At 38.8% G+C, this 12,916-nt stretch overlaps 1 protein-coding gene across 2 annotated transcripts in view; it reads left to right on the top strand.

The window, feature by feature from the left end:
* The window catches only part of LOC101864041, a 59,505-nt gene extending 54,942 nt beyond the window's left edge, over positions 1-4,563 (top strand). For both annotated transcript variants that reach the window (XM_005090554.3, XM_013086660.2), the window contains exon 26: positions 2,701-4,563. In XM_005090554.3, the coding sequence (XP_005090611.1) occupies positions 2,701-3,027 (327 nt within the window). In that variant the 3' untranslated portion in view covers positions 3,028-4,563. The remainder of the gene's footprint in view (positions 1-2,700) is intronic.
* The last annotated feature ends 8,353 nt before the right edge of the window (positions 4,564-12,916 follow it).

Raw genomic sequence — 12,916 nt, 5'->3', positions numbered from 1 at the left:
AATAATAATAATATACCAATAACAATAATAATAACAATAATATAAACAGTAATGAGAATCATAATAATGAGGATGTTAAGAACAATGATGATGGCGATGATATCGATTTAAAAAATAGAAAAATAAAGAATGTTTATAGCAATAATTATACAACGCCTATATCTTAATAAATATAACAATGTTATTATGTTTACTTGGTCTGAGAAAGCCTCCTCGTGTCTGAAACACTCTGCCCTCCTCCTCCAATCTGATTCAATCTCGCCATATTCTCGTCTCCACATTCCCTCTGTCTCATTCTGTTCTTATCTGTCTGCAATCTTGGATATGAACCCGTTTCTTTTAGCATCACCTGAAGACAAAATATTCATAAAGCAGACATAGAACGCCATTCACCAAATTATTATTCCGAGTCCTATCTTGCCGTCAGCCATGAGAAAAAGAAAACCGACATAGAATGAAATAAACACCTTGAAAACTTTTATGATACCATTGGCGAATTTTGAACTGCCAGTTATTATAAAAGTGATCGAAACAAGCGTGAAATGACAGTTTCAGGAAAAAAGAGGCTGAGGTAAAATGAAGAAAAGAAGCTTTAACACCGTCAACATGTTTTTAAAAAATATATTTTTTTATCAATGGCCAACTCTAATGCCACGCTAGCAGAGCCGTGATGAGTTGAGATACGCCTGGCAGAATTTTAAAAAAAATAGCGAGTCTGAGTGCAGGAGATGGGAAAGACAAACAAATGCATTGTTTATCTTTTGTATAAATACATTTTCCATTGGTTAAAAAATAAAAAAAGTAAAATTGTGAACCCTGCTCGAGCAATTGAGGACCAGCCAAGTTTTTAAAGAGGTCTTCCACGAAATAAGAGGTTTTTTTTCGTTGTTTTTTCCTGTTCCCGAGATGAAACTCATAACAACATAAGTGAACGCAACATGCGGATGAGAGGCAATTAAGAATTCTTGCACTGAAGTGGCCAAGCTCACAAGTCCCAAAAACGTCTGTCTATTCAGCCTACTGGCTTATGCTCCAAAAGGAGCGTAACATTTCCCCAGCGTGATTCTGTTAGTATGAATGTGAGAGTTGCAGTGGTGAAAATCATGAAAGCTTCGTCACTTCTGTCTCTCGGCCTCATCGTCATGACAACCGGTGTGATGTGCCAGGTACGTTTACACAGTTTATTCTTATTTTATTCCAATCTTTGCTTTGATTTTGATGTTTCCTTAACGAAAAAGAACTAATTTGAAGGTTGCAGGAAATTCGAGTTGATAAAAGTAATTGACAAGGAGGTGGGGGGGATTTGCGCAAAATTTTCAGACAATCTGGTTGAGGCTCACATGCAGGTCTATGTGCTGTAATATTAATATTGGTAAAAATAAGCATTACATCAGGTGCGTGAATGATTTATTTATTTAGAACTTAGATCTAGAATCTAGACTCAGCTGAGTCCCTCTGTTTGGAATCGGATGCGGATTTCTAGTTCAAGGCCTATTTCTATTCACTTGTTCTACAAGATCTAGATCTAGATTTACTTAGATTGCTAGATCTAGAACTATATGGAGTATTCATATATGATATTCCAATTCTCTTGTGTTATTGTATCAAACCCTATAGCAATGTAGATGTAAGCCATATAGATCTAGAATCTAGATATAGATCTATATGCTCCTGGTTTGTTTTGGAGTGTGGTTTTTTAATTTTAATTTGTTTAAAATTTAGGACTTGTTTTGGCCTTTTTACATGAGGCCCGTTGCAGGTTCTTTTTGGGGGTAGGGTTAGGGTTGTCTCTTCTTTATCAAGTGTTTGTTGGGGTGGTCGCTCGTTACTCGGATGTCCTTCCTTATGACACCCACAAAGGCTTTTTTTTGGGGGGGGTGCGCAAAATTTTCAGACAATCTGTTTGAGGCTCACATGCAGGTCTAATTGCTTGCAAGCCTAGCAGTAAACTAATACTGGCAAATTTGGTACTGATGTGTGCCTTTTTACTTTGAATACAAATCTACACTGTGCTTGTGGCTAAGTCTCTGAATGAAGAATTAGTGCCAAATGATTAGCAGGATGTCCATGTAATGTCTTAGATAACCAGGAAAGGTAAATTTTGCCTACTTCCACAACGTTCGTGGTACAACACAAAGCTACAGATTCCACATTTTCATGACATACCATGTACATCTTAAGGCAACAAAGGGGTTAAATAATGATATAAAGTTAAATCACGAAATGAACTTTCATCATGTCTTTGTTTGGTTGAAAACGCTTCACAGGCCGAGTTACCACGTATTAAAAATTTTTTCTCAGATTTGTTCAAGGTTCAAATCCATTGAACCCTCCATTTAATTATATTTACTTAAAAATTAGCACATATACACTATTAAGAAGTCGATTTCGACCATTCAAGTACACATTGAAAGAAGAAAGACTCTGCTTTCACTTTTTAGCCTTATTTCAGTCATATTTGATAAGACTATCTGCCAAGACCTCTTATAAATACAGGCTCAGGGCAGTTTTAGGTGGTGGGTGTGCGTTTGGCTACCCCCAGAGACTTTAGTGGTTAGCCGACTCGTGGTGACTATAGTGGATAAATGGTTACGTCACAGCCACATATTATGCAACCTTAATTCAGCTTGGGATATTTGTTTTTTGCATGTCAGTATTTTTTTTATTGTTCAACTTTTTATTACCTTTCTCTTATTGCAGGAAAGAGGAGACTCACGTGTATTAGAGATCATGTATGAGTCTGTGCCGAGAGAGCCCATGCCTCATAAGCCAGGCCCATCTATGGCAGAGATGATGCCAGGACCTGAAAATCTGGTGCCTGGAATGAGCCGGGATGACGAGAGCTCTAACTCTTCTGTTGCCGGAGATATGAGCAAAGCTGACTTTGGTGCTGCGGCTGCCATGCCAATGTCTCAGGAAGAAGAAGAAGAAGGGGAGGAGGAGATGCCACCGCCTTTGCCAGAGGAAGCGACGATGATGGAATCGCAGGAAAAGGAACAGGAAGAAGAGGAGGAGAACACATCGTAGTACAGGAATCGAAAGCCTCTGCAGAGTAGTATTATCGTGGTTTGTGGACTGGCCGTTGATCTGCCTTTGGGGTGCCTTGTTAAAGAATCTTTTGAAAATTTCTGAGGTCTTTGATTTACTGGGTTTTGTTCGTTTCTTGCCAGTTTATGAATGTGATGGCAGGTTGTTGGACAGTGCCTCACTGACAGGCCCTACTTCTTCTTTGGTATCCTTCTGTTACGTCTGTCTCTTCTTTTTTTCTCTCTACTGCGCCGAACGATTATTGATGTGTTGGTGTGCTTCTTTTTACTTGGAGCAGTGAAATTCCTGTACATGACATTAATTTTGCGTTTTTGGATATAGTCCAGTAAGTGTTTATGTGTTTCACCCAAATCCCACTGCTATTGTTTCTCCAACATTTAGTGTTGAGCTGAGGAACACAGTTCATGAAATTCATTCGTCTTCGGGCTTGCCATAGGGCAGACTTCACACTCATTACGAGGCTTGGGAGGGGGGGGGGGGTATTGGGCTCCTGTACACCCTTAAAATGCAGAACCGAACTTGTTGCGGATAGGACTGGCAGCGAATGGAAAGATAAGTCATGTGCTGGAGGGAGGTTTCGGTTGTGTTTGGAAGATTGCTCTATTAAGCTTTACCCTCCTGCTCCCAGATGCCAAGTTCTAAGTGTGAGTGGGTATTTATTGATCTTTGCTGTCACCGAGACTCAACAGACAGAAAGTATGAGAAATAATGAGTTTGAGACTAGTACAACTGAACGTTTGGTGATGAGGCATATTATATATTAAATTCTGTGAAATATAATGTGTTTTGAACAAATGATAGAATATTTGTGCTTGCTGCGTGTCTGGTGGAACTGTGATTTCTGGAGAAAATTTCCAACTTACTGGTCTTATAATGTGTTCTGTTGAAAGAACAGAGCTTTGCATATTGCTGTGTATTTTTTTTTTTGTAGAATGTGTATATTCTGTACTTGTGAGGAGAGTTGGTAATCAAAAACCCTCATTCATTGATCATGTTGTATATGCTGTAATTATCTGACAAAAAATGTTGACATTGATTTTTCTTCACATAAATAGAATTTGGTGAGTGCCTGGTCGAAGATTGTCTGAGAATTTGCTTTATCACAGTCAGAGAGTACAGAAACTTTTGTACAATGAGTCATGTGTTTCATGACAACAGTCGTTCATCGTTTAGCAGAAACTTCCCTTTACAGTAGCATTTGATTTCTCTTTATTCTCTCTTTTGTATCTTTTTTTTGTTTTGACTGGTTAAGGAAATAGTTTCAAATCCTTAAGACTTAAGGTGTCACATTTCAACTGGATCTGTTCTTATTTTCAAGATGTTACCGTGACTATGTTAATGAAGATACTGATGTGTGTATGGGGGAGGGGGATCCCCCGTTGGGGTCATTGGGTGCTTTGAGTGAGTGCATTCTCTGTGGTGCAGTCTCACTGATGATTTTATTCTTTGTTCTTGTAGTGTTTGTCAAGTCCTATCTGAATTTGTGAATAAATGTGTACCAAGGCATAAAACACATGGTGTTTCGTCTTGAGTTCCATTTTTAGATTTTATCTCGAACGGGATCTTATCTTGTATTATTTTATGGGTGGGGTGGATAGCTTTAAAATGAGCTATTTAATGATGCAGTAATTTGTTTAGACATGCTTTAGTCCTTCCCTTCTATGTCGTCTCATTCCCCTCGCCCACACTATACTTCTGGTCCGGTCTACAAGTTTCTTGTCCTTTTGTATACAGTAGTCCCCCAACCCCCCAACATTTCACCGACCAGTCCTAGACCTATGTGTCGGTGGTAAGTTGGGTGTGAAAGCGCTGTCCAATACTCTCTTTGTTTGGCGTAAGGGGCAGTCTCACCAAATATCAGGTTTTCTAGGCTTGTCGTAGTGAAAATTTTCCTTAGTCAAGCTTTTCCTGTCAGCGTGTTTCGCTGATCTGAGCGTGCGTTTAGAGGGAGTGACTGTACGTTTGTACGTCTAAATTATATAGTAAAAAACCCGTCAGATGACGAAAGCGTGCGTTTGAGTGGAGCGTACTTTTGTATGGCGTGTGTTTAGGCGGAGACTACTGTAACTGATTTGCCTCTAGATAACAATTTTTCCTTGCTTGTTAGAGGTTCTTTTATTCAGTGGCTAAATTAAACAGTTTTAGGAGGTACTCTGTTATTTTTTGCAAGTAGTTTCTGCAATTTTGGTTGGGATAAATTATTGGATATTTCACTCTGAACCTGATGAATCAGACCAAATTTTCTTGGGTACTCATTATTAACGTCAAAGTTGTGCTTTATCCTACATTCTGCATACACAGGAGTTCATAAGGTTTTGACCTTTCTCTGTCTCTGAGAATAACAAGGAATGTGTACTCAAAGTTAGTATGATCAGTAACAGTCCATCATCTGTATTCACAGGAACCCGGCTAGGAACTAAATGCTTGAAAAAAAAGCATTATGTTGTCTAAGAACTAATATGCGGGTGGCTGAAGAGAGGGAATAAATAGTTTTTTCTAACAAATATGAAATTTTGTGTGTAGTTTCTACTGTATGCGGCTAAAGTAAATGTCAAGACATAATAATAATAATAATAATAATAATAATAATAATAATAATAATAATAAATTACACTTTAATTTGTCCCAGAAGGGCACTTTGTTTTACAATGGCAAACATACATACATAAATACATAATTATAAATACGTACATACATAAATACATACATACATAAATACATACATAAATACACACTATTACACAAATACAGAACAGTTTACAAACAATGCCACTGTCGGTCGCCACTGTGCAGCGCCCTGACGGCTGGGATTTGAGCATGATTTTTACTGGGTTTTTTCCTCTTGGTTGAACATCATTTTGAATCCACACATTTTCAAATGTTGTTCAGATTTTGGTTTCTCTATGAGGGTTTGTTTGACCTGGAGTACAGGATGCTGACACTTGTAGTTGAACTTTGCCATCAACTGTTAGGGAGTCTCACCTCACCTAGAGGTTCTCCTATACCCATCAGGTGGTTGGGGTCGCCATAGTTAGTCCTACTCTTTTATTTCCCTCTATTGTTTCTGTCTGTATATCTGTATATCTTTTTTTTTTCTCCTTCACCAAGTGATTGGATGCTTCTCTTTACTCAAACCCAAATCTTCTACACCGGGTATTGGCAAACTACGGCCACATCTGGCCCACGAGCAGTTTGCCTGGTCTTTTGAGTTAACCCAATAATTAAATAATGTGGCCTGTGGTGAGGTTACAATTGATACAAGTACAAGCAAAACTGTCATTTTGAAAATTTAAATCAGTAGCTTTTGGCCCAGATGGAAGCCACAGGACTACTATGTTATCCCATGAAATTATCTGAAACACCCTTGGGTGACTTGCGTTATACAGTTTCAGTTTCAGCCTCACTCTTCACTTTTGAGAGCTTGGGTATTTCAACTGATTCCGCCCAATGTTCTTCGGCTCTGGCCCGTGAGATTTTTGGAATCGCTTAATCCGGCAGCAACTTCTCTCTCTTTCTCTCTCTTTCTCTATCCCTCTCCCCCCCTCTCTCTCTCTCTCTCTCTCTCTCTCTCTCTCTCTCTGTCTGTTGATTGAATCCTGTGCTGCTTCATCCGAAGTTATTGCTCTTACCCATGAGCACAGGCAGGAGATGTGAGCTTGATTCCTCGTAGTGGAAAGGTAAATTTTCTTGAGTATCTGTTTTTCTGTCTGTTGTCCTCGCAGTCTGGATTGGCCGTGACAAATGCGGTTGAAGCAGCCAGCCTCCTGAATGGTCAATATTGTCTCGATAAGTGTGTACGTTTACACGATCACTTGCTCGTAACCTCTTGCCCGTCATTGTACTCGCTAGCCGCTATGTTAAAACGACAACCTCTGGCCTAATACATTTTAAGCTGTTTCGACACTCAAGTGAAGAAATAATAATATTATTAAGCGATCCTCAATTCAGTCTGCTGGCATCTGTGTTGTGTAGGGTTAGGTGCACTGCTATTGCATGCAGAAGACTCAAGTTTTTCTGATGCTGGCCCATTACTAAAACCAGGGACACCTGTCAAACATGAAACATCAGCAGACATGAGAACAAAAACTTTTGATTGATTGAAAAATTGAACATGCTCAAGGAACAAAATCCCAACCCATAATGTAATCAAGATCTTCTAACAAGGGAAATAACCAACTTGTCACTTAAATGAGACTTATTACGGTGATTATTTCCCTTTAGTCACATGACGAGGCGTTATTAATTGTTTTGTGAAAAAAAAAGGAAAAAAAAAAACCGCGGCGAATCCAAAATTATGGAAATATTGCAGAATTATGCGAAAAAACGCGGCCTCGCCGCGGCCGCACAATCGCATAATCCTACTGGGACAGAATTTTATGTTAGGCCTTTCACTTTCAGAAATTAGATGGGAAGGGGCAGACTATTTTAAAAGAGGATCCAAAACAATTATATAGATCTGTCCCCGTAGAATTATGCACACTTTGAAGGCCAAATTATGCCCCCCCAAAAAAGCAAAATCATTAAAAAAATTATGCAAGTTACCGTAACACCATTCGCGACATGTTTTGCACTTTTTTAACATGAAGTTTCACGATTTTCATGTTTTATGTACAGAAAAATTGAAAACAGAACATTTCAGTATCAGTAATTTGCTGTGTATTTGGAAAAGAAAACAATACACATCAGTTTAAAAAAAAAAAACAACAACAAAAATATTTAAATCTCTGTAACTTTCAGCTGTAGATCTAGATATATATATAGAGGAAAGAAAAATGTTTTTAAAAAAGGGACATCTGGACCTCAGATGCCTGCACATTACTAAAACCAGAGACACCAGTCAAACATGAAACATCAGCAGACATGAGAACAACAACTTTTGATGGATTGAAAAATTGAACATGCTCAAGGAACAAAATCACAACCCATACCAAGATCTTCTAACAAGGGAAATAACCAACTTTTCACTTAAATGAGACTTTTTACTGTGATTACGTCCCTTTACTCACTTGGCGGGGCGTTAATTGTTTAGATGGGAAAAAAAGGAAAGAAACGTGAAAAAATGAGGAGAATCCAAAATTCTGCAAACGTCGCAGAATTAAGCGAAAAAAACGCGGCCGCACAATCGCATAATCCTACGGGTCAGGAGGAAAAACCCATAAAAGAGGAGTCGGAATTTTATATGACGAAGCAACTGCAAAGAGCATCAAATGTTTTTTTGGGGGAATCATGGCTAAATTAGAAGAAAAACCTTTTCTCATAGGTGTCATCCAAATCTTTACATCAACACAAGAGCATGACAACGAAGAAATTGAGACATTTTATGAAGACATTGATAAGGCAATGAGACAGTTAAAATCACAAGATGTTAAAGTAGTCATGGGGGACTTAAATGCCAAAGTAAGATGTACACGTATAGATGATCATAATATAGTTGGGCCATGGGGACTGGGTAACGAGAATGAACGCGGGGAACGACGGATAGAATGGTGCAGAGAAAATGATTTTATGATCTCAAACACCTGTTATGAAAATCACCCAAGAAGACGATACACTTGGAAGAGTCCTTGCGATAGAAGTAGAAATTATCATATAGATTTCATACTTATTCAGAAACGTTTTAGAAATGCAATTAAATTGTCTAAATCTCTGCTGGGAGCAGACTGTGATAGTGACCATGTACCAGTTACGTGTAAAATGCAGATGAGACCGAAGAAACTTAAAAAGTCAAAGTACCAACCAAAATCTGACAGATCTTTTAAAGACAAATCTAGAACTGAAAGAACGTTTCTCCATATATGTAAGCAATTAATTTCAACCTCTGGAAAACATGACTAAATCGGAAGAGCTATGGAGGAAATTGAAAGGCTCAATAATGGAAGCTCTTGAAGAAAATCTCCCCCGAAAGCTAAAATAGAAAATTAAAAAAGGATGAAAAATCAAATATGGAAAAGTACAACATCTTTAAAAGGGAATTAAAGACAAAATGCAACGAATCAAAAGAAACATGGATAAATGATCAGTGTCAACAAATAGAGAAAAACCAAAACTAAGACAGCAAATACATGCATTCCAAAATCAAAGAAGTTAGTGGGATAAAAGTCTGCTCAAATACAGGATGCATAAGATTAAAAGGAGGAGATATTTTAATGGACAATGGTGATGTCTTAAACAGATGGTCAGAATATATAGAACTTTTCAAAGATAATAGAGGAGAAAAACCGGTAATAAAGAATGAAATGAATGGACCATCAATACTGAAACCAGAAGTACAAGCTGCCATTAGGAAAATGAAAAGAAAAAAAAGCCACAGGGCCAGATAATATCCCAGTTGAAGTGATTGTCGCACTTGAAGAACAAGCACTGAAATAACAACAAAGCTCCTAAATGCGATTTATGACAGCGGTGAGATCCCAGAAGATATGATGAAGTCAGTTGTTATAGCTTTACCTAAAACTCCAGGTGCCACTGAGTGTGATATGCATAGAACAATTAGCCTTTTGGGTCATTTTACAAAAATGTTGCTGCGAGCACTAATTGGAAGATTGAGAAGAAGTGTAAGACCAGAGATATCTAAAACACAATTCGGCTTTGTTCCTGACACAGGCACCAGAAATGCTATATTCACCGTAACAATGTTAATGGAAAGATGCATTGACGCATAGAAAGATCTGCATTTATGTTTTATAGATTATTTAAAGGCGTTCGGTAAAGTTAGATATGATGAGCTATTTAAAATGTTGGAATGAAAATATCTAAGAATTATCAGGAATTTGTACTGGGACCAATACGCTGCTGTACCCATTAATGGAGAATACAATGAATATAAGCAGAATAGAAGAGGAGTGAGGGAAGGAAGTGTTATGTCAGCAGACCACTTTAACATATGTACAGTGAAGAAATCCTTAGAAACATGGAAGAATGTCCACGTCTCAAAGTAAATGGAGAAAATATTAATAACATCAGATATGCCGATGACACAGTTTTAATAGCAGACCCAGAAAAGGACCTTCAATTGCTTCTGGATACTGTTGTATTAACCGAAAGTGAACGCAAAGGACTACTGTTGAATGTAAAGAGAACAGATAGCATGGTAATATAAAAAAAAACCCCAGCAAATCCTAGTTGTAATTTCTAATCTCATTAGCAAAGGTGAAAAGATCAAACAAGTCGAAGAGTTTAAATATCTAGGATATACGATAACATCTCTGATGCCAAATATTCCACAGAAATAAAACGGAGAATTACTATGGCTAAGGCTAGTTTCAATAAAATGAGCCCAATCCTGAAAAAAAAGAAACATTTCAATGACGACCAAAAATGAAAGTTCTGAAATGCTCTGTATGGTCAACCCTTCTATATGGCTGCGAATGCTGGACAATCACTAAAGACAGGGAAAATAAAATAGAAGCCACAGAAATGTGGTTTCTTAGGAGACTGTTAAGAGTATCGTGGAAGGAAAAGAAATCAATTGAGATACCGGACTGGTAGGGCTTGATGAAGCCCACGTGGGGGGCTCACTGTTAAAAACAATCAGGAAACCACAAATGCAGCTTTTGGGACACCTGAATAGACATACGGGTCTTGAACATCTAGCTTTCACTGTCAAAATTGAAGGCAAACGAGGCAGGGGTAGGCCCAGAGCAACCTACTTAGGGAACCTAAACAAATGGGAAACAGGAAAACATCAGTGAAACGCAGCTTTTTTATGAGCATCCGAGCAAAGGAATGAACGGAGAACCATGATCGCAGATGTCTGTCGCAGATCTGGCACTGGATGATGATGATGAGTCAACGGAACGGGCTGCTTTGACCATGCCCATCAGGGTCAACCGGGTTGAGTGGGTGCAAAGAATATTATGTGGTATTGGATTCAGAATCAGAGCAGACGGTCAAAGGCACTCAATAAAACAAACAAACAAATAATAAACAAACAGACAGACAAAGAAACAACTCCCCTAAAAATAAATAATGATGACAATAATAATGATAATAATAATAATAATAATAATAATAATAATAATAATAATAATAATAATAATAATAATAAAAGATTCCCATGCGGAATGGAGTAGGGCCTACAGGCAGAGATACTAAACAACGAGACTGTTCACTTCGCTAGAAAAAGTGCTCGTGTTGGCGGTAATTCCCAGATGGCGCTTCTATCGCTATTTTGAAGACATTGCGTTTATTGGTCAGTAAAGTAAAAAGATTCTAGAATCTTAGGTAAAGTAGCACTTCTGTTATAATTTTTAGTTTGAAAAACAGTTAAATTATTGCAATTGCGTACTACCGTTAGGTTTTTGCCCTGCTGATATATTTTTTAACTTCTGATCTATACATCGTTGAATGGAATGAATATAAGCTCAAGTCCTCCACCACACTTTTCACTGTAGTGACCCGACCGATAGGAAAAAGCAGTGAGAAGAGGTGTCAATAAATCGGGATCTAACAATGTTGTAAATAATTTTATTAAGCCCACGACTACTTTATTTGTTGCTACATTCATTGTAAGTTCAAGACAGAATTCTACTAAATAATTGCAATTGTATTGCATGAAACTGCCTTGAGAGCACAGTATCAAGTGACGATGTCACCCTGTTATACTTACAGACTTCACAACAAGTACAGGACCACCTTGACAGACAGCCCTGGTTTTTAAAAAATCCGAAAAGAAGACAGCAAGGAATGTTTCAAAATTTGTTTGCTCTGAAAGTGTTAATGGGTTGCCAATGCGTACTGCAATGCTTCTAAAAGAGGCAAAACCTTCGCGTGCTGCATAGAAATCCTCCGGAAATTTTAGCCAAATTTGCTGTTTTTTGTCGACTTGTGTGAGACACCACGGAGATTCCTCAGTTTAAATTTATGGTGCACGTCATAAACGGACGTACGGTCTCGAATTGTGCTCACTTTGGTGGCAATATAAGCGCCCTTTGCGCAAAATCCAGTATCGTATCAACGTGCCACCAATACGAAAGCTGAGAGACTTTGGTCGTGCCAAAGCAATGGCAAGGCTGCAGGATGGAGTTGGAGCCCGAGAAGTTCCCAAAAGGCTTGCAGTGTCACACTCTGTCATTGTCCCCTTGAGGCAGCGCCATCAAGCCACTGGATCAGTCCAAGAACGACCACGTGCAGGTCAACCCAAGAAGACCACTCAGAGTGTTTGCAAGTGGTCCTTAACTTATGCTGAAGTCTGTATAATGCATACTTCCTATACTTCAATTTCCATCGTCAGCTATTCGCCAAGTCCACGCGAATTCTCTGGCGTGTTCACCAGCGATTTTGATTAAGCCTTTTTTATTTGCTCAAATAGAGAACTGTCTTGTAGTTGTAGTATAAGATATGATCTTTTTTGTTTTTGTGTTTTACGGCGCTCGCAACTGCATAAGGTCATAGGAGCGCGCGGGACACATAAAACTTTTTCAGTTGGTAGGAAATTTTGAATTTTGCCCGGGTGGCGGCCGAAGCCTACTCTTATCGATTTTAGACCACCAAGGAATCTTTAACGAGCGCAACTTGCACACGGGCCCTCCGAGAATTTTCGCCCTTGTCGGAGAAGGCTAGGTGTAGGTCTTCCCTACCTTAAGATCAGGGGGTGTGGCTGAAAGACAGCAGTAAGAAGCCAAGGAGTAGCAGTAGAAAGGCTGTAGAAAGAATCAGGAGCCCAGAGGAGGGGGGCAAAGGAGATGAGGGAGTGGGGGCAGAAAGAGGAGACGAAAGCAGACGACAGAACATTGCTAGAGAGCAGGAAAGGAGGTGAAAGGAGACAAATTTAGAGAAGAACATGTTTCGGTCACTACCCGGATTCGAACCCGGGACCTTTAAATGAGAGGCCAACACCTTAACCTCTAGGCCACGAGAGCCCCCAAAT

This window comes from Aplysia californica, unplaced genomic scaffold (assembly GCF_000002075.1).
Source record: "Aplysia californica isolate F4 #8 unplaced genomic scaffold, AplCal3.0 scaffold00019, whole genome shotgun sequence".
NCBI lineage: Eukaryota > Metazoa > Mollusca > Gastropoda > Aplysiida > Aplysiidae > Aplysia > Aplysia californica.
Note: the sequence above shows the minus strand (reverse complement) of the source record. Positions and strands in the feature narration are given on the sequence as shown.